The 21,616-nt window shown below is 35.8% G+C and overlaps 1 protein-coding gene across 2 annotated transcripts in view; it reads right to left on the bottom strand.

Moving 5' to 3' along the window:
- LOC120429045 (elongation of very long chain fatty acids protein 7-like) overlaps positions 1-3,298 on the bottom strand; it is a 113,172-nt gene extending 109,874 nt beyond the window's left edge. The window contains exon 1 of one of the 2 annotated variants that reach the window (XM_052710466.1): positions 2,616-3,298. In XM_052710466.1, coding sequence (XP_052566426.1) covers positions 2,616-2,757 — 142 coding nt within the window. In that variant the 5' untranslated portion in view covers positions 2,758-3,298. The remainder of the gene's footprint in view (positions 1-2,615) is intronic. The other variant, XM_039587536.2, reaches the window with a different exon arrangement.
- Positions 3,299-21,616: the final 18,318 nt, after the last annotated feature.

The following is a 21,616-nucleotide window of genomic DNA, read 5'->3' as shown; positions in this document are numbered from 1 at the left end:
GTTATTTTAACAACTAATCCGATCATCCCAATAACATATTTCGATCTTCTCACAATATCAAAAACTGACCTTCCCAAGTTATTTCCGTCTGCTCGGGTAAAACTAACGAACTCAACCGTCAAATTGCCTTCCAACCAGCGATGATGAAGAAAGGGCACTTTGCACACAAACACAACCATCCGCTTGCACTGACGGAACATTACGCACAAACAGTCACACAAAAGATACGAAAATTATCGCGAAAAAAACAGGACTGCGCGTCCCCAGAAGCACTGCACTTATCTGTTTTATTAATTTCAAATAATAGTGAATAACAAAGATTAAAAAAGACTGGTTCTGTATGTAGAAGGCCTTATTCACCATAGTTCTCTCCTAAAACTTTCTTAAAATTTATTTTTATCATGTTGTTTATCGAAGCAGATTAACAACAAAAAGCAACACCATGATATATTTCCCAGTGTTTTTTTTTTGTGAATCCGAAATCTATTCATTTTTATTAAATAATTAATAAAATATGTTTTTTTTGCAAGAACTACTTTAGAATTCTCGATTAAATTTTCAAAAGGTCCTATCTGCATAGGAAACCCATGAGGGATAGGTTGTTTTGAAAATTTAATCTAGAATTGATTAATTTGTTATGCCTTTCCTAAAAATGTGCTATTTTCCCGAAAAATGTCCAAATAGAAATTTTTGATAGAGCTATCGAATGAGCTATTTATGAGCGGCCGTGGCTGACTGGTTACGGTGTTCGCTTTGTAAGCGAATGGTCCTGGGTTCGATGCCCATCTGCTCCCAACGAGAAAGTTTAAGACTTAGAAATACTTGAAATACTGAATATGAACGAAAAATCAAAGTCGCTCGAGTCGGGGTTCGATCCCCCGTCCTTTGGATTGGTAAGCAAAAATGCTAACCACTACGCCATCACGGCTTGGTGAGCTAAGACTGGAATTAGGAATACTGTTACTATCAACTATATACGCGCTGGGTCCTTGTCCATTTGACAAGGGTTCGGAAGTTCTAAATAACGTTTGAACCCGATTGGTGCAAATGTTCTTCAGGGCGGGGCTTGTCGAAAAAGCTGAGGAACCTCGCGCTCGGCTAGCCAGCGTAGAAATGGGTCACCGAAGCTCGGCAGAGCTAACACCTTCCAAATGCTTATGCGAGTTATTTGCATGTATAGAATGAAGATCTAAAAAAAATACATGGAAACAACTCAATTTGTAAGAAGTGGCCGCGTGGTCCCGTTTGGTTGGTTGCACACACACACAGCTATCGAATGAGCTATTTATAAATAATTTAGTTTAGAACCGTAGAAATGAATTCTTAAATTTAAATTAAATATTTTTTATCGCTGTGAAAAGTAATTAAGTAATTAATCATTTTGGACCAGTAATTTGAGTAATTAAATGGCAGACTGGCAAGTAATAAACGCTTCTGGAAACCCTTGATGATATTTTAAAATGGGTCCGCGGGCCTTACTTTGGTCACCCCTGCTTTAACATCTTTTTTCTTTAAAAAAAATGCACTTTTTGCGTTGCTGTTCACCTTTACTCATATTTTGAACCAAATATTTTAAAATGATTTCAAACACACACAAATTTAAAAAGAGTAGGAAAATAAATATTTTGCGCCATTTTTTCAACTATTTTCAATTAATTTTAAAAAGTATTATTTTAGAAATGATTAGAACTAATTTTATTTAAAAAAAAGTTTCTTGTTACATTTTCGTTACAAAATGAGAAAAATCGATCTATTTTTTTTTAGACACTAAAAACAACAGCTTGAAATGTCAGATCAAATAGCATCGCGGATCTGGCCTGTGGGCTGGAGGTTGGGCAGGCCTGATTGTGGCCAATGCAAATTATATTTCAAGGTAGTGGCTCCTCCCTTCCTCCATAATTTTCCCAAAAACAAATCCAGGAGCTAAAATTTGCCTTAAATTTTAATTTAATTTTAGAAAGCTGGAATACTCAATTGAAACATATTATAAATTTATTATATTGTAGAAGTTTTTTTTTATTTTTTTATTAATTAGAATAATAAATAAATAGGGTTCTTAGAGCGGAAAAGAATATTTACATAAATGCATTGATATTTTGCTTATTGTTCACAGTCGCATAAATTTAAAAGTGTAAAGCATTTTATGATACTCTTTGTTCATTTTCAATTTGATTGCTTATGATTTAATAATTTAAATAGCTTCGAAACATATAAGATGGTTTTTAATCACTTATCAGAAATCACTGTGCACCGATTGGTTTCAAAAACTTGGACCTTCCTACGTGTGATCCACATTGGCGACACTCGATACCATCCCCCATTAGAGTCAAGGTTCGTCGCCTTGAGGTCTTGCACTTATCTGAAAATTTTCGACACTTTTCACCCAGTTGGCTGTGCGTCACCTGCCGCGCTCCAGCGAGCACCTTGCCCAAACGAAAAGTGACACACAATCTTCACCAGCAAGTGTGTGTTTGCCAACCCAAGCCCCAAAACGAATTCCGCATTCTGTACGGTTCGTAAACATCGCGGCCCAAACTTGGTCAACACAACGAAAATCTGCAGCAACATTTCAACACCACCGAAATTGACCCACATTGCTCCCTTGGAGGACTTACCCGCGATCAGCTCCTCCACGATCAGCCAGTACCGGTCGAGCAGACCGGACCAGTTCCGGCCGGTGTGGTACTCCTCGACTGCCATCTGGAACACGAACCGCGACCCGGCCGCAAAGTCCGTAAAGTTATCCGCCAAACTCATGCTGGCAACACTACTCGCAGAAACGACCCCCAAACGACGCACTGATCTTCACGGCCCGACTGTCAGTTGAACGCCAAAACTGCGCAAGCACGATCTTCACGGTCAACTTGCGGCACTTGGCGTGGCAGCGTTGTCTGCGTGGACCACCTGCAAAAAATTAGCACTTCTTCCTCGCGGACCATCAAGGGCAAGCGGCGATCTTGAGCATCATCTCTTCTCGAGCGAGTTGCACGGACGAACGAAATTGAGTTGGGAATTCGCAGGCAAAGTTCTAGCTACACCTGGACACTCGACCGATCGACCAGCGCGCGGAGTTGACACCGTTGGAGAGATGCTGAACGCACCGAACCGAACGAAAGTGAAACGGCAACTGGCGGCCAGGTGCGGCCACCTGCGACACAAGAGCCTTCTCTCGCGCGTTGATCCTCGCTGCGAGGCGTCAGATCACACGGAAAAGCTCGCGTGAGTGTGAGGCTGAGGCGCAGACGCGAGAGAGAGATCAAGTTCAGCCAGGTCGTCCTTGGAGTTCGAGCTAGAGAGATCGTTCTCTCAACGCCGACGCCGCCGCGGGGTGATCTCCGCTAGAAGTCGTCTTCAAGTCTCGACTAGCGACTAGGGAAGAAGATCTTGCACAACCACGACTACCCATCGGAGGGGTGTCTCGACGGGTAATGTTCCGGTCTGTGTGTGTGTGTTTCTAGACGATGGTGTTCAGTGGCGTACGCGAAACTGGCACCGGTGGCGATCGTCGACGATCGTTCATACCAAATGGATGTCAAATTTTGTGCTGAATGTGCGGAAAAGTTTATTGCATACATTTGAAAATATGAACGAAACTGGGCCAGTTATCGTAAAGCACAACAAACGAAAAAAACAACACACTACATTTGGACGATTGGACCGAAAAGGTTGTTGCCAAAATGTATCGCCAAATTGGGCGGTTTGTTGAAACTACAAGCTGGTTTTAATTATATTTGCTATCAAAAAACATAACACCAGAGCTGCTCAAACTTTGATTTCAGCGATTTTGCATCGGGTTTTGAATTTTGTTCAATTATTAAAAATTCATTAAATTTAAAAAGTTTATAAGGCATTATTTGATAATGAAAAAACAAGCATTATGGAATTTTTCTAAAAAATTTTTTGTTCATTTTACAAGGTTTTTATATGAAAATGTAAATTTTTGTCATTAGCAATAAACTTCTTTATGTTAATTTAATTTTTTTCTAAACTGAACGAAGAACCATGAACCAAAAAATATTTATAAAAGTAACTTTCATTTAGAAAACAAAATCAGTATCAATCAATATTTAAGAGTCAATCATGAATAAAGTGGACACAAATTTCAAAATTTTACTGCTATTTTATTTGAAGGGGGTAGTGGAAAAAAATAAAAGAATTGAGCTTTGTTTTATTCAAACAAAAAAATTTATCTATAGAATCACATTTAAAAACATATAAGTTTATGTTCGGCCTGTTTAATTTTAACTATATTTGTTTATTTGGGTGGATAATTCCCGTGAAAGTTAAAAAATACTTCTTTTTTGTTTTCTTTTCTCATTTAGAATAAAAATTTCAATTTTGTTTAAAAATTATTTTATTTTTTAAAATTCTTGATTTTTTTCAAAGGTCCTTCAAGCTATTGTCTTTCATATGTTTATAGGACTTATTCAAAAAAAATCTAGAATTGATTTTAAATTTAGTTTTTGAAAAGTGAGTTAAAACCCTTTTAAAAAATATGTTTCGACTGGACAAGATTGTTATATGAAATTTTATAAAATTTAAAATGACATTTTGATTCGAAATTTAGCCCATCCCCATTCATAAACCAGGAAGATTTTTTTTTTTTGAAAATTAGGAGATTTTTTTTTGTGTCGCATTCAAATTTAGTAAAGATTTTTTAGTTTATTGAAGAATCATATACCATTAAACATAAAAATTAGTTTCTGTGATTTAAACAAAGGATTTTCACAGTTATTTTAACATTTTTCATTCCGCAAAACTTGCGTGAAATTTGGTGTTTTGAAATTGAGGTCCCCGTGAAATTTGCAATTTTTTGAGCGTGAAAAATCATTAAGCTTAGTAATATGGTATGTTTCAAAGTAAAATACTATTTTTTTTTTAAAGTTCTCAAATTCTTATAATTTGCAATATAGGTATCAAATGATTAGAAATTTTGCATGCTCTTTCACTGTTTTAGAGTTGTTTGAACGAAATACTAAAATTTTCACAAAATACCGTATTTTCTCGAAAATACTCCAATTTTTTTAATTCACAATATGGGTATCAAATAATTTAAAATTATGCATGTATTTTAACTGTTGTAGAGTTTTTTGAATAAATTACTTAAAATTTCACAAAATACCGTATTTTCTCGAAAATACAAAAAAAAATTATTAATGTGGGTTTCGAACGATTTAAAATTTTGCAGGTATTTAAACTGTTTTTTTTTAATGAAATACTGAAATTTTCACAAAATACCGTATTTTCTCGAAAATACAAAAAAAAATTCTTAATGTGGGTTTCGAACGATTTAAAATTTTGCAGGTATTTAAACTGTTTTTTTTTTTAATGAAATACTGAAATTTTCACAAAATACCGCATGTTCTCGAAAATACTATTTTTTATGATTCGCAATATGGGTATCTAACGATTTGGAATTTTCATGTATTTTAACTGTTTTAGGGTTTTCCGAATGAAATACTTAACTTTCACAAAACACCGCATTTTCTTGAAAATACTAAACAAAATTTTATTCTCAATATGGGTATCAAACAAAACGAAATGTTACCTGCTTTTCTTTTAAAAACTCTAAAACAGTTTAAATACATCCAAAATTTGAAATCGTTTGACAACCATATTGCGAATCATAAAATAGAATTTTTCGAGAAAATACGATATTTTGTGAAAATTTGAGTATTTGATTAAAAAAAAGTGTTAAAATACATGCAAAATTTGATCGTTTGATACCGTTTCATAGTGCGAATTTAAAAATTTGAGAACTTTCAAGAATATATTTTGTGAAAATTTAAATATTTCATGCAAAAAACTATAAAACAGTTAAAATACATGCAAAATTTAAAATCGTTTGATACCCATATTGCGAATTATAAAAAATTGAGTATTTTCGAGAAAATACGGTATTTTGTGAAAATTTTAGTATTTCATTCAAAAAAACTCTAAAACAGTGAAAATTCATGCAAAATTTCGAATCGTTTGATAGTACTTCCAAAAAATACGTTATTTTGTTATTTTCTTAGGTATTTACACTTTAAAACTCACCATATTATAAAAAAAATATTTACTGACAGGAAGCTTGAAAATTCAAGTTCAAGATAATTTGGTTGGTTTTAGTCAATTTAAGAAATATTTTGTATATATATTATATAAGTTATCGTCCATTATCGTCGAAAAAATTATCGCCGAAAGAATTATCAGAACATCGATTACAATAACGATAGACCTCGATAATTTTATCGTCAACAACCTATATTTTATTACATTTTTCGGATCTGTTTATAATTGAATGAATGGAAAAGCCACCAAAATATTCGTTCCTTTTTAAACATAATATTAAAACTTACAACAAATTTAAGAAGTACTATTTTTTTAAAAAAAAAAGCTCATATTTCAAACAATGGAAAAATTCACAAAAATATTGCGTCAGTCTACAATAAATTTAAAAAAAATAAGCATAACAAATATTTTATCAGTCAAACTTTTTTTTAAGGAACCGCGCAAGTTTTATAGCATGGAAAAACTCACAATAATATTATGACAATCAAGAATAGGTTGTTTTGTTTTTTTATAAAAAAAAACTTCCAAAATATTTAAAAAGTCACATTTTTTTATGAATAATCATGTTTAAAAGAGTGGTAAAACTCTCAAAAATATTTCGACAATCAAGAACAGGTTTTTGTTTCAAAAATAAAATAAAAACATTATAATATTTTTTGATAGTAAAATTTATTTTTCAAAGTCTGCTCATGTTTGAAAGAATAAAAAAAAATCACAAAAATATTTTGACAATCAAGTAGGGGAACTATACCCTTTCTCAGCCTATTTCTGTTATCGGCCTATCAGCACTTTGATCATGAATTACAGCTTGAATAAAGTGTTTTTGACTGTTCCAAAGTAATAAATAGCTCAAATAAAAGTGAGCAAGCAACTAATCATTTTTGACACATTTGAAAACGTTGATTTAATAGCGGAAAACGGTAGAAGTTATGAGAATTGGTCGAACGGCTTAATGTGATTTAAATGCTTTTATTTCCCCTATGTGATGCTTTTCTAAATAAAAATAAAATGCTATAATATTTTTTGAGCCGAACTTTTTTAAAAGAACTGCATATGTTTAAATGAAAGGGATTGCTTACAATAGTATTACAAATATTATTACAAAAACTAATATTATTATGGGTATTGGAAAACTTCTCAAAAGGTTTTGGAAGTTATTCTGTTTATTTGAAGAAAAACATGATCATTACTAAAAGGATAAAAAATTGATTTTTTTTGTACAAAATATTTTTCATGAATATTTTCGAAATTATTATTATTATTGGTTTATTTTTTACATTCGGTTCGATTACCAAGTACAAAGTTGAACCTAATTCATGAAAAAACATGTTTTTAAATATGACCGTGATACCGTCAAACTTCAGAACATTCTCAGCCAAGTTTCAAAGTCCACCCAACGACGTGCGTAGATTTTCTAGATCTACGTCGGCGAAAAACAAATTTCCTTACACACTAATTACAGCGTGCCATAAAACGAAGTCGGCAAACTGCGAATGCCACGCCACCGTTTGATGCGTTTCACTTAACCGTGACGCAGGGTCATTAAAATGAAGCTGCTGCCGCTGAGGCCGTCGTGGGCCACAATGAACCTGAAACACCCCAAAAAGTCACCAACTTCTTCCTATATAAAAGACGACGGCCACATTGGTGGAGGCACTCGGGCAGTGATGGAAACTGTTCTAAATAAAAGTTCAATTTCTGAAAATTAATCATTTCAAGAAAATAGGACAAACACCAAAATCAAATATAAATGCAATATGCTATCGAAGATGTTGAAAAAAAAAATCACACATCCCTGACTCGGTGACACTCGTGCCAATCACGAGATCAAAATCAAACCTGAGAAAAGACAAACAGTCAAATATAGCAACTCTATTCGAACTCGCCCACCGTGGATCCGTTGCACTTTGGCTGTTATTCCAAACTAACCAAAACCACCCGGGGCTGGGCTTGGACCACGATTAATACTGCAACAACAAAAAAAGCTCAAAACTCGATTGTTTCATAACCGAAATTTTGAAGGCCCTCCCGCGTCCGAATTAAAAATTCAAAATTACACCCGCCACCCTTCTCTCCGTCCAGCCCCCCGTTGTTGGCCCTTTTCGGAATTGGTTTGAGCTGGTCTTTGAGGCCCTAGCAGAAGTGTGTGAGACCTTCACCTGCATCCATCGCTGATGGGAGAAGATCAATGAGAACTGGCCCACCTTGGCTTGGAGAGGAACCGGGGCCGGGCCCTTAACGGACCACTTTTTGCCCGAGAAATAAATCGATTGACCGCAAAAAATAATCGGAATCGGAAAAAGCTGCCCCAACCTCTCTTCAATTTGCGCCAATCTGATCACGAATCCGAGCACCATTTTTCAATGTACTTTTTAAAAAACTCGTGTTGATTACAAACATATCCCTTATGATAACATATCAACATTTTTGTAATTGTCTACTTTACAACATTGTTAGTCTCTTAAAGAAAATACCCCTGCAAAGTGAGTAAAACGCGAAGTTTTAAAAACGAAAAATAAAATAATTTCACATGTCACAAATTCTTCTATAGAGCAGTTCTCTACGAAATCGGTATTTTTTCTTTAATTTTAATTTTTATATTTTTCAATCCGGCTGAAACTTTGTTGGTGCCTTCCGTATGCCCAAGGAAGCCATTTTGCATCATTAGTTTGTCCATATAATTTTCCATACAAATTTGGCAGTTGTCCATTCAAAAATGATGTATGAAAATTCAAAAATCTATATCTTTGAAGGAATTTTCTGATCGATTTGGTGTCTTCGGCAAAGTTGTAGGTATGGCTATGGACTACACAGAAAAAAATGATACACGGTAAAAAAAATTGGTGATTTTTAATTTCACTTTGTGTCACTAAAACTTGATTTACAAAAAAAAACAATATTTTTATTTTTTTTATTTTCTGATATGTTAAAGGGGACATAAAATGCAAACATTTCAGAAATTTCCAATGCGGGCAAAAAATCTTTGACCGATTTATGATTTTTTGAATCAATACATTTTTTTTCAAAAAATCGAAATGTTGGTCGCAATTTTTTTTCAATTTCTACTTCAGTACTTAAGTGAAATTTTGATAAAGTGCACCGTTTTCAAGTTATAGCCAGTTTTAGATTACTTTCGTTTTGATAATAGTCGCAGTTATTATTTTTTTCTTAAATAAGTGCCCATGTTTGCCGACTTTTGAAAAAACATAATTTGAAATGCAGAGAAAGTTCTCCATATTTTGCTTTTTTGAACTTTGTTGATACGACCCTTAGTTGCTGAGATATTGCCATGCAAAGGTTCAAAAACAGGAAAATTGATGTTTTCTTAGCCTCACCCAAACAACCTACCATTTTCTATTGTCGATATCTCAGCAGCTTCTGGTCCGATTTACATTATAAAATATGAAACATTCGTGAAATTTTCCGATCTTTTCGAAAACAGTATTTTCAAAAAAAATCAAATCAAGACTAACCTTTCGAAAGGACCAAACATTCAATATATTTTTGAAAATATTGTTTTCGAAAAGTTCGGAAAATTTCACAAATGTTTCATGTTTTAACGTTGTAAATCGGATTTATAGTTGCTGAGATATCGACGTTAGAAAATGGTGGGTTGTTTGGATGTTTGCCTAATTTAAAAAAAATGAATAACTGCGACTATTTTGAAAAACTTAAAATGGCTATAACTAGAAAATTGTGCACTTTATCAAAGATTCACTTTTCGATTGCAAATTCGATTTGGGTAATTCTCTACCAACTCACACGAAATCGGAAAAAGTTGCCCCGACCCCTCTTCGATTTGCGTGAAACTTTGTCCTAAGGGGTAACTTTTGTCCCTGATTACGAAACCGAGGTCCGTTTTTTGATATCTCGTGACGGAGGGGCGGTACGACCCCTTCCATTTTTGAACATGCGAAAAAAGAGGTGTTTTTCAAAAAAAAGTTTTGAAAAAGTTACTTTTTGCGTTTCTCTTTGTTTCGTCGCCCGTGTCTGTCGCGGGTGACCATGAATGGCCATGATCGATGACGACCAACTTTTTCAAAACTTTTTTTCGTAAAATCGCGATAACTCGTGATGTTTATTAGCAAACCCCTTATGTCTATATATCAAAGTTTTTGTAATTGTCTGCTCTACAACTTTGTAGAACATTGTTACACTCTAAAAAATAACCCTGCAAAGTTAGAAAAAACACGAAATTTTAAAATGAAAATTTTTGTTCTAAATGAAAAAATGACCCTTCTGGGACAATGTAGATTCGAAAAGTACATTAAATTTCCCATAAAATGTCATGTTCCAAAAAATTTTACAGTCGAGTAACGGAAAATGGGAGAATTTTGAAAACTTTTTTAGAGTTTTTTTCGATGAAAAATGCGTTTTTTTCGGAATTCTAAGTACGCCATCAAATCGGGCGTTTAATTTTACATAAAAGTCCCTTTGACACCAAATTTCTATCTCATCACCGTTTCAGGCTGCAAATTGTTGAAAAACACCTCTTTTTTCGCATGTTCAAAAATAGAAGGGGTCGTACCGCCCCTCCGTCACGAGATATCAAAAAACGGACCTCGGATTCGTGATCAGGGACAAAAGTTACCCCTAAGGACAAAGTTTCACGCAAATCGAAGAGGGGTCGGGGCAACTGCTGTGTGAGTTGGCGGAGAATTACCCATTTTACATCAAAAAATGAAACTAAAAAAAATTGTGACCAATTTTTCAATTTTCTTTTAGATATTGTATTGATTCAAAAAATCATAAATCGTAATTTTTGAAACTGTTTTTTGTATTATTATTTTTTGTGAAAATACGGTTTTTCGGAACTCAATTTTGTGTCTATTCGCGGTTTAGACTTACAAATTGGCAGTTAAAGCAATATTGAAATAATAAGTTGAGTGTTTGAATTTGAAAAAAACAGCATCAAAACGATTTTTTAAATTTGAAACAATAATTAGTCATAACAAGACTAACATTTCAAAGGGCATAGTTTTTGATGTTTGGCCAAACTGATATGTTAGTCTTTCTTCAAAAATTTTAAAATATTGTTTTAAAAGATCGGAAAATTTCCCGATTTCATTTTTTAACATTGAAAATCAGACCATTGCCTAGTTTTTAAGACATCGGCATTATAATATGAAAGATTGTTTGGGCAAGACTTGAAAAACTTCAATTTTCCTATTTCTTTTTTTTTCATTTTCTGTGTACCTATTTAGTCTTAATATTCCTTATCACAACGTACAGCTTTGCCGAAGACACCGAATTGTTCATTTTTGTATGGAAAGGTGCCAAAATTGTATGGAAACTTGTATGGGCGAACTAATGACACATAATGGCTTTTTTGACATAAGGAAGGCTCCCTCAAAGTTTGAGCCAAACGGAAAAATACAAGTAAAATCCATTGTTATCCGAGCATTCGTTGGTGAAGGTTGTCTGAATCAACATGACTCGTCGCGTCCCGGCGCAAAACGCCGGCAATATTGCCCTACCTGCGGCTCAAGCAGGCAAAAAAGTGGGAATTTCCAAAAGGAAGGTTGAGGCCTCAACTGATGGCCAAAAACCGGGGATTTCCAAAAGGAAGGTGCTTTTGGAAGTGACATCGAACAGCAAAAAGACGAAAAAGAGCGACGGTACTGTACCGATGGATGAGGAGGAGGAGTACTCTTCATCGCACGAGGAGCAGCTTTTGAAGAACAACAAGTTCGCTGGGCTGCCTGACGAGGACCAGGTAGCGGAAGCAAAGGAGAATGAAGTGAAACAGCGAAAGGAGAAACTGCCTCCTTTTTATGTGAGGCAATCAGCAGCAACGATCGACTTTCGAGCGGGGCTGGTTGAACTCATCAAGTCTGGGAAATTCCAAGGCAACATTCGTCTGTGTCAGGACGGATTTAAGGTGCTGGTGCAATCCAGGCAGCACTATCAACTGGTCAAGGATTACTTGACCGAAAACGAGGCGGAGTACTTTACCCATGATGTCGTCATGGATAAGCCGTTCAAAATCGTCGTCAGAGGTCTGTACGATATGCCAGTGGAGGAATTAGCTGCCGAGCTAAAAGTTTTGAAACTGGATGTGTTGGCCGTGCACAAAATGAGCCGACGCAACAAAGACATCAAGTACCGTGACCAGCTCTACCTGCTGCATTTGGCTAAGGGATCGACGACGCTTCCTGAGCTGAAGGCAATCAGAGCGGTTTTCAACATTATCGTGTCGTGGGAGCGATACCGACCAGTGCATCGTGACGTCACACAATGCTTCAACTGCCTGGGCTTCGGGCACGGAGGTAAGAACTGCCACCTAAAGCGTCGTTGCGCCAAATGTGGTACCGATGCGCACATCACATCCCAGTGCATCCAAGATTCGCTGGTGAAGTGCCTCAACTGCAACGGTGAGCATTCGTCAACCGACCGAAAGTGCCCCAAGAGAGCTGAGTTCGTGAAAATTCGGCAGCAAGCATCGACGAAGAATCAGCCTCAGCGTCGTAGAACTCCCCCAGCCCTGGTGGAGCAAAATTTTCCACCTCTTCAACCGCGACGCCAGGTCCCGAACTTGGCACCGTTGCCGTTGGATCCCAGGAAGAGAGCTGAGATGAATCATCCACGGCCGGGTTCCAGCCAGGAGCCGAGACCGCCACCACCGGGCTTCAGCCAGGAGCCAAGACCAACCCAAGAACCAGCAGTTGAGGAAAATGGTAATGATCTTTACACCTCAACCGAACTCCTCAATATTTTCAAACAGATGTCCGCTGCACTGCGTGGATGCAAAACCAAGACCCAGCAGATTGAAGTGCTGACCTCGTTCGTCATCCAGTATGGATCGTAGGTCCCTCAAGCTGCTGAATTGGAACGCTTGCTCCATTAGGAGGAAGAACCTAGAGCTGGTGGATTTTCTTCGCGAGAAGGAGATCGACGTAGCTGCCATCACGGAAACTCATCTGAAGCCCGGTGAAAAAGTTTATCTGCAAAACTACAAGATCGCGACGCAGCTCGACAGGACCACCTCTGGAGGAGGAGGTGTGCTTGTCGCTGTTCATCGTGATCTCAAGCCACGCCGGCTGCCACACTTCAAGCTGGACATCATCGAGGCCGTTGGGGTGGAAATTCCCACTTCGGTTGGCCCAGTACTCTTCATTGCTGCATACTGCCCACGTCAGGTGAATGCCAGAGATGGTTCAGCAGCAAAACTGAAGAGCGATATCCAGAAGCTGACACGGCGGAGCGCAAAGTACATCATCGCTGGTGACCTCAACGCGAAGCATGAAGTTTGGGGCAACAGCAGGAGGAATCGGAACGGAGTGATTCTGCACAACGATCTGCAAAACGGATACTACAACGTTGTGAGTCCGGATCGTCCAACGAGGGTGGCTCGGTCTGGGAATCACTCAATCATCGACTTCTTCATTACCAATATGTCTGAGAACGTGGCTCATCCAGAGGTGTTTGAAGAGTTGAGTTCTGATCACTATCCGGTGGTTGTGGAGGTTGGAGCTTCCGTTACTCCGCAGCGGCAACCAACCCGGAAAGATTACCACAACGTTGACTGGCAGCAGTTTCAGCAAGTGGTAGACGGCAACATCGACTATGATCAACACCCGGAAACTTCTGCCGATATTGATCGCTCGTTGGAGGTGATCCAGCAGGCTATCAACCAAGCAGAGGCTGCCAACGTTCGGGAGGTTCCTGTTAATTTTAAGGTAACTGATATTGACGTAGATACTAAACACTTGATTAGACTTAGGAATGTTTATAGGAGACAATATCAACGGACTGGGGACTATGACAAAAAGATTTCAGTGAACAATTTGAACAAAATCATACAAGACCGACTTGACAATATCAGAAATCAAGAATTTTCAAAACATGTAAGCCAGCTGGGGAATTATTCAAAACCATTTTGGAAACTTTCAAAAGTTCTTAAAAACAAACCTAAGCCGATTCCTCCTCTTATTGTTGAGGATTCTCGTTTGATTACATCCGAGGAAAAGGCAAATGCACTTGGGCTTCATTTTGTTAGTTCACATAATCTTGGCGCTTCCATGACCAGCCGTAAAGAAACATCAGTTGCCAATAGTATTTCAACAATTAATAACTCTACCTTTGAATTTCCTGCAGATTCCCATGTTTCTGGTGAGGAAGTCAAAGTTGCAGTTAAACAAATGAAAAATATGAAAGCTCCAGGCTTTGATAACATTTTTAATCTAGTGTTGAAAAAACAGAGTGATCAGTTCTTTCAACATCTAGCCAATATTTTCAATAAATGTTTGCAACTTGGTTACTTCCCCACCAATTGGAAGCTGGGCAAAGTCATACCAATTTTGAAGCCTCAAAAAGATCCAACATCGCCAACAAGTTATCGTCCCATAAGTCTTTTGAGTAGTCTGTCCAAACTCTTTGAGAAGGTCATCTATTCAAGGCTTTTGGATTTTACCAACGATAATAATATAATTTTGAATGAGCAGTTTGGCTTCCGTAAGGGACATAATACTGCTCATCAGCTTACGAGAGTAACTAAAATCATCAAGCAGAACAAGCTTGAGTCTAAATCAACTGCTATGGCTTTGTTGGATGTTGAGAAGGCTTTTGACAATGTTTGGCATGATGGTTTGATACATAAACTGTATTTGTACGGTTTTCCAATGTATCTTATCAAAATTATCCAGCACTATCTTTCGGAGAGATCGTTCAGGGTTTTTCTGAATGGGATTGCTTCTGGATTATTCAACATTGATGCTGGGGTTCCCCAAGGAAGTATTCTTGGCCCACTTCTGTACAATATTTTTACATCTGATTTGCCTACTCTTCCTGGTAATGGTGTGTTGTCACTTTTTGCAGATGACACTGCCGTTATTTATAAGGGTAAAATAACCAGATATTTAGTTGGCCGTCTTCAGAAGGGTCTTGACGTTCTTTCCGAATACTTTGGCGACTGGAAAATTCGCATAAATGCAGCCAAAACTCAAACCATCATTTTTCCACTTTCCAAATCGGCCAGATTTGCCCCAAAAGATGATGTTTTGATAAAAATGAATGATGTTTCGATACCCTGGTCAAAGGAAGTTGTCTATTTAGGTCTCATACTTGACTCGAAACTATTGTTTCGGCAGCATGTAGATAAAATATTGAACAAGTGCAGCATTCTCATCAGGTGTTTGTATCCTTTAATTAACAGAAAATCAAAGCTATCTTTGAAAAATAAGCTAGCAGTTTACAAACAAATAATTTACCCCGTTATTGAGTATGCAGTACCTGTTTGGGAGTGTTGCGCTAGAACTCATAAATTGAAGCTCCAGCGTGTCCAAAACAAGGTACTCAAAATGGTTTTGAATGTTCCTGGCTGGACAAGATCTAGTGAGGTTCATGAATTAGCAGAAGTAAAAATGTTGGATCAGAAAATTCAAGAAAAATGTTTGAAATTCAGGGAAAAATGTGCTATATCTGAATACCCCTTGATTCAAGGATTGGTTTAGTTTATGGTAAGATTAAGTTAGTTTTAGGTTAGGTTATGTTTTCTTAATTTTTTTTCCTCATTGTACCTAGTGTTACAACAATGATAAACCATATACTTTTAAAGTTAAGAAAATGAACAGTGTTTAAATCACGAAAAGCAAACTAAAGCTGAAGAGCCACAGCTGACCACTTATTATGTAAACCAAATGTAATTATTATAAGAAAGATTAAATAAAGTATATTTAATTCAAAAAAAAAAAATTCAAGTAAAATCCATTTTCAGTTTAAGGGAGAGAATTGCTCCAAGTTTATACTGAATTTACTTAAAATCGGAGTGTATCTTTTTTCAAACAATCTTAATAAAAAAATATTTTTGTTTAACGAATGAGTAATTAAAAAATTAACCCAAGTTTTTCACAGATTTTAATGTTTGAAAGGGACCATCCATAAACCACGTGGACACTTTTTTGGGAATCTCAACCCCCCCCCCTTCGTGGACAATTGTCCATACAAAAAAAAACTTTTTTGTATGGATCGTGAACAAACGCCATACCCCCCCCCCCCCCCCCCCTAAAGTGACCATGTGGTTTATGGATGGTCCCAAAGGGTGGTTCAAATATTTTTAAACTTTTGTCGCACCATCCCCACCCCTCCTCCCCCCCCCTCCTTATAAATCTTCGAAAGACAAGAGAAATATATAAAAAAAAACTTTGATATTCCAATGGAAATGCAAGTGCAATCAGCTAAAATCTGTGTAAAATACATTCCCTTGCGTTAAGATTTTGAATTTTTGAATATTTTCGTACAGAACCGCAACAAAAAACTTTCAGCAAAATTTTTTGTGATGATAAATTTTTACATTTATTGAAAACTAGTGATTGTAAACAACTGAACAAGATTAAAATGCATATTTAAACAAATTTTTATTCATATGTTGTGAGTATGGCTTGATTATACAATGGTAATATTTTTTTAGCATAGTTTTTTAAGTTTTACATGCTTGTTTCATGATTTTTGTGTGGGTGGAGATAATTAACTCTGTTAAATGGATTAAAATTGATAAAGTTAAACATTTTTTTATTTTTTTTTTTATTGGAGTTTGAAAATTCCAAAACAATTTAAGAAAATAGAATTATAAAAACTGGCAAAAATAAAGAAAATTGTGTCATGTTTAAACGTAGGAATTTTCAGATGCAAAATCAAAATTTAAATTGAAAATGACTTCATTTTTTGGATAAAGTGCACCGTTTGTGAATTATAGGCATATTTATTATATTTTTTTTCAAAATTGTACTTTTTTTGCAGTTTTTAAATATTTATTAGGCCAGCAAATACAATGCCAATTTTAAATCTTGAAATTTTTTAAATATTATTGATAACTTAAATTTACAATTTATGAAGAAAAACTGCTTTCTTTATGTTGTACAGTCCCACAAAAAATATTATTGTCGGTTCTATCCTATTCCTCAGAAAAGTTTATTTATTACATAATGTACTATTTATTTCAAAAAGGATCAGATTCAAAGTGTGATGTGTTGAAAATTCACTTTTTTGTGATATTGGATGTCAAAAGTTCAATTTTCCATGGTTTAAGGATGGGGAAACTCTCTTAATTTGAGATTACTGCTGACAAAAGTTGTTTTTTCTTCTTTCTTTAAAGAATGGAAAACTAAATGCTGATTGCCATCATGCCAAATGGGAAACATACCATTTTTTCGAGGTTCAAAACATTCTGGGGTATGGGTCATTCTGGAAAGAGCGATTCTGGGGAAAATGATAGAACCAGTATTTTCACTCGAGGATCAGTGATTTACATTGTATTTGTTGACTTTTATTCCACTATTCTTTATAGAATTTTGTTATTTTAGTTATTTTGGTGATCTAGTGATTAGTGATTTAGTTATTTTGGATCATACTCAATTTTCAAATCAACTCAAATTTTTATAATTTAATTCAATTAACTTGTCGAGTTGTATTGAAGTTGGCATAAACAATTATGTACAATTCGCAACAAAAAAAATAATAATAAAAGTAAACACATCTTGACAACTGTAAACATGTTTGAAAATATCACAAAGCGAAACTTTGATTGAAACTAGCACTTAGCATTTTCAAATGATTTGTTGGGTTTTTCTTGAATCATTAAACCATTGCCTCTCCCATATTCACCAAAGAGGCCTTATCTCAATGCAAGAGTTCCGGGTAATAGCATTTATAGCTGCATTAAAAGGATTCCATTTGCAGTACTTTATAACATCAATATTTGCAATATGTGGAGCTCAGCCAGATACGACCATGATGCTAGCAATAAGTGTAGTCTAAATAGTCTCTAGTTTACATTGAAGAGTTTTCGCACATCTCGGAATAATCATAAATCATCATGTTTGCATAATCATAAAATTTTTAAAAGCTTTTTATCGTTAACCATCAAGTTGCTACTTCTTTCTGTTTATTTGATTTTTTTTACAGGAAAATGCCTTAACAATAAATTTAAAAAAAAATTAAGCATTGTGTAATACTTGTTCAAAAATAAAAGAATCCATATTATTAGACCCAAGGACATCGTTTTCCGTTTTTTTCTGAATTCTATAGGACCCAGTAGCACTATAAAAGTGATTGTAACTTTTGACCAAAAACACCTAGAGATCTGAGATTTTGTGACTTTGTGTAACTTACTAAGACACACATTCTGGCCAAAAATGAACTTCCGGTGGCCACCGGAAGTGCCACAAAAAAAAACTGACACCAATGGTATTCCGAGTCTATAGGACCCACAAATGTTTTCGGCTGCCAAAATTCGAGATTGTAACCGATTTTGAATGTCTTGGCCGCGAATGAAAGGCTAGAATGTCTACTTTCTAAATCCGACCGGCAGAACCGGTTTTGGACAATGTGGCCACCGGGAACCTGCTATAACCGAAAAAAGTCCTTTTTGAGGCCCCTACTTTAAGGAACTGTATCTCCGAAACGATTGCACATAGCAGGTTGTTTCCGGTTGCGTTCGACAGATAATAACCTGAATTTTAAGCCCCAGAAAAAATAATTGGTCCATAGTGGCCACCGGTTCCGGTAACCCGGAACTTCCGGAAAACTTTATTTTTGCAGTTTTTGACATAAAACCGTCACACGGACCAGTCTTTTGAAACGGATTATTTTGCAAATCATTGCAGAAGGATACTACATACTACCCCTGACTGTTTGGTATCGGTTCTGGCCTACTATGGCCAATCCCGAACCAGTTCCAGGGTACCACTAAAACGGTTCCAATAATTGTCACTCTAGAAAGCCGTCATTTGCATATCAAACTTCATGAAATTACATGTTATGACCATCTCAGGTAATGCCGATGTCCTTTGACCCAACCTGGTCACTCCGGAACCGGTTACCGGTGGCCACTGAGGGGCACTATCGGAATATGCAATGGAGTCTATCATCCGACGTATCAAACTTCATGAAATTGCAAGTTATGACCATCTGAGATCATGCCGGAAGACGAGGGGTTATTTTGCAGACATGGTTTATCCATTTATCCGGCAGAGTAAATGTGCCGAGCTTTCTAGCTCAGTTAAACAAAAACGACAGTGGTTGTAGGCCCTATGCCGATTTTGTGCAGGTGTTATCTAGCAGGATAATGTCCTGTTAGAAGCCCTGCGAGTATTCGTAGTTCCCTATGGTTTAAGCCAGCGGTTCTCAACCTTTTTCGACCAATTCCCCCCTTGGATTATTTTCAAGACCTTCATTCCTCCCTTTAATTATAAACTTAGTATCAATTCACAAAAATCATAATTTTGGCTTTAATTTATGTAGAAAGAAAAAAATTGCATCACAGAATATTTTTCTACACTTGCAATAAAAAAAACAAGCAATTTGTGTTAACAATTTTTCATAACCTGCTCATGGTCAGTGGAATGCAAATGTCTAAAGCAAAATTTAAACAACCAACAAATCTTAAAGAAAAATCTCTTACAAAATACATTAAGATTAGCTCATAACCGAAAAAAAAACAGAATTCGAGGAAATTATAAAAAAATGCACTGCTCATGATTGAAAGAATGTCAATGAATTCTGTATCACAGACAATTAGTACAGCTAATTTTTGAAAATTAGAACAAAAATATTCAAGAACTCTTCATGTTTCAAACAACATGAAAAATCAGAGAAATTTATTTCTTCAAAAAAACATTTGCCCGTTATATTTTAGACTTTTTCAAAACTTAAACCGAAAAAATTGCAAGGAAATTCACATATTTCACAGGCAATTTAAAAATAATTATAAACATTAAACTTTGATAAAAGTGCCCTAGATTTTTTTTGGTTTTTAGCAAAAACGTTCAAAACAAAGAATATCTATTGCATCCTGTAGACATTCTAGCCTTTCATTTGCGGCCAAGACATCCAAAATCGGTTACAATCTCGAAGCCGAAAACATTTCTGGGTCCTATAGACCCGGAATACCATTCGTGTATGTAGAATACGAAGACCATGGCCAGGTTAAATCATTGATTTCCGAAATTTCTAAATACTGACGAAATTTTTTTTTGCGATAAAAAAGTGCTGTGCGTGCTGTACATAGTAATTTCATAAAAGTTCAAAATATTTTTAAACGAGTCCAAACATGTTAAATATGATTATCAATGCAGAAAAGGGCATTGTTCTCAGTTGATTAGACTTCTTTTTCCATTAAAATTTTGATATTTTTTTGAAAAAAATATTTTTTTGGTGTGACATAAACGTTGAAAAATATTTGCAACGGCCTTAAATGCAATTCAATTATAACAGTGTCTCTTTTCTCGATTTTGCTGCAAAGGTTTTCAAAATCGAAAATAATGTTCACGATTTTGGATAAGCTTACAGGATTTCTATCCGTTTACGAAGGTCATAGTTTTCTTTTTGACTATTTTTCTGAACATTGAGAGTTGTGATTGTATTTTGTAGTAATTCAATGAAATCATAACCAAAGAAACATAATTAAAAAATACAACCACAATTGAATCAAATCAACTCAAAGGGACTGACAGTGACAGCTGTTGACAGGTTAATAATGCACATATGCAAAAATTAATTGCACCAATATTGTTCGATGTTTGTCAAACGGATCAACCATGTCGGTGGCGAGGGAAACCCCAAACAAAAAAAAACGTATAATTTTAATTAACAGCGACAACTCATCGCAGCTGCTTCCCGCCGGTTTTGGTTCCCAGGTGGGCTTAATTATTGTACAGTACCTTCCCAAAAGATAATGGCGATCAATCAATATTTTATGCAAACATATTTCACACATCGTCGAAAATTCCCGACAAGGGGTGGCGAGGGGAAAGAAGGTGGGGCATAAATTATTCAATTACATGTTCACGGGCACTGAATCTGTTTTCCAGTAAATCAATGTTAGCATCGATGAGAAAACATTGATGGGGGGCGGGGAGCAAACAAAACAGGTCAATTTTCCACCCGTTTTAACGCACGGAACAAATGTTTCGTCAGAAGCTCTAGTGACATCATACAGACAATGTCTGGATTCCTAACCCAGCCCATCGTTGGTTACACAGAAAAAAAATGATGGTAATATTCATCAGGAAATGGTGACAGATTTAGTGGCTAAAAAAATTATGAATTTTACCCCAGAAAATGATGAATTTTCATCAGTTTTTTATGAATATTCATCAGGTTCACATTTTAACACATTTTTTATGTAATATTACTCAAAAAAGAGGTAATATTCAACCTACCAAATTTTCAACATTCCAAAATTCAACTTTTTTTTCTGTGTAGGTATTCGAAAAAACACACTTCCATCAATTCTAAAACATTTAAGATCTGGCAACCCTGTCTCATGCTATGACCACTTAATGATATCTATGTATATTTTTTAATTTAGACGCTTCGACTTTTTTTTCGGCTCACCTTTAGTGTCTTCACCTATGATGGAATAAAACAAATATTTACACTTTGTTTAAGCTTATGATAATTAAATATGTTCCGTAATGAAAAAAAGAAACAAACCCATAGCTTAACCCACCGTGCCGTGGCCAATTTGAATTGTACCGCCCTTTGGCGAACCACGGCGAACCGCGAACGCTGGCTGGCCAAGGTGACTGGCCTGGGATTTTCTGCGGTAAAGTAATTAATTCCA

The sequence above is a fragment of the Culex pipiens genome, chromosome 3, assembly GCF_016801865.2.
Source record: "Culex pipiens pallens isolate TS chromosome 3, TS_CPP_V2, whole genome shotgun sequence".
Lineage (NCBI taxonomy): Eukaryota > Metazoa > Arthropoda > Insecta > Diptera > Culicidae > Culex > Culex pipiens.
This window is presented reverse-complemented; position numbering and strand designations above follow the sequence as displayed.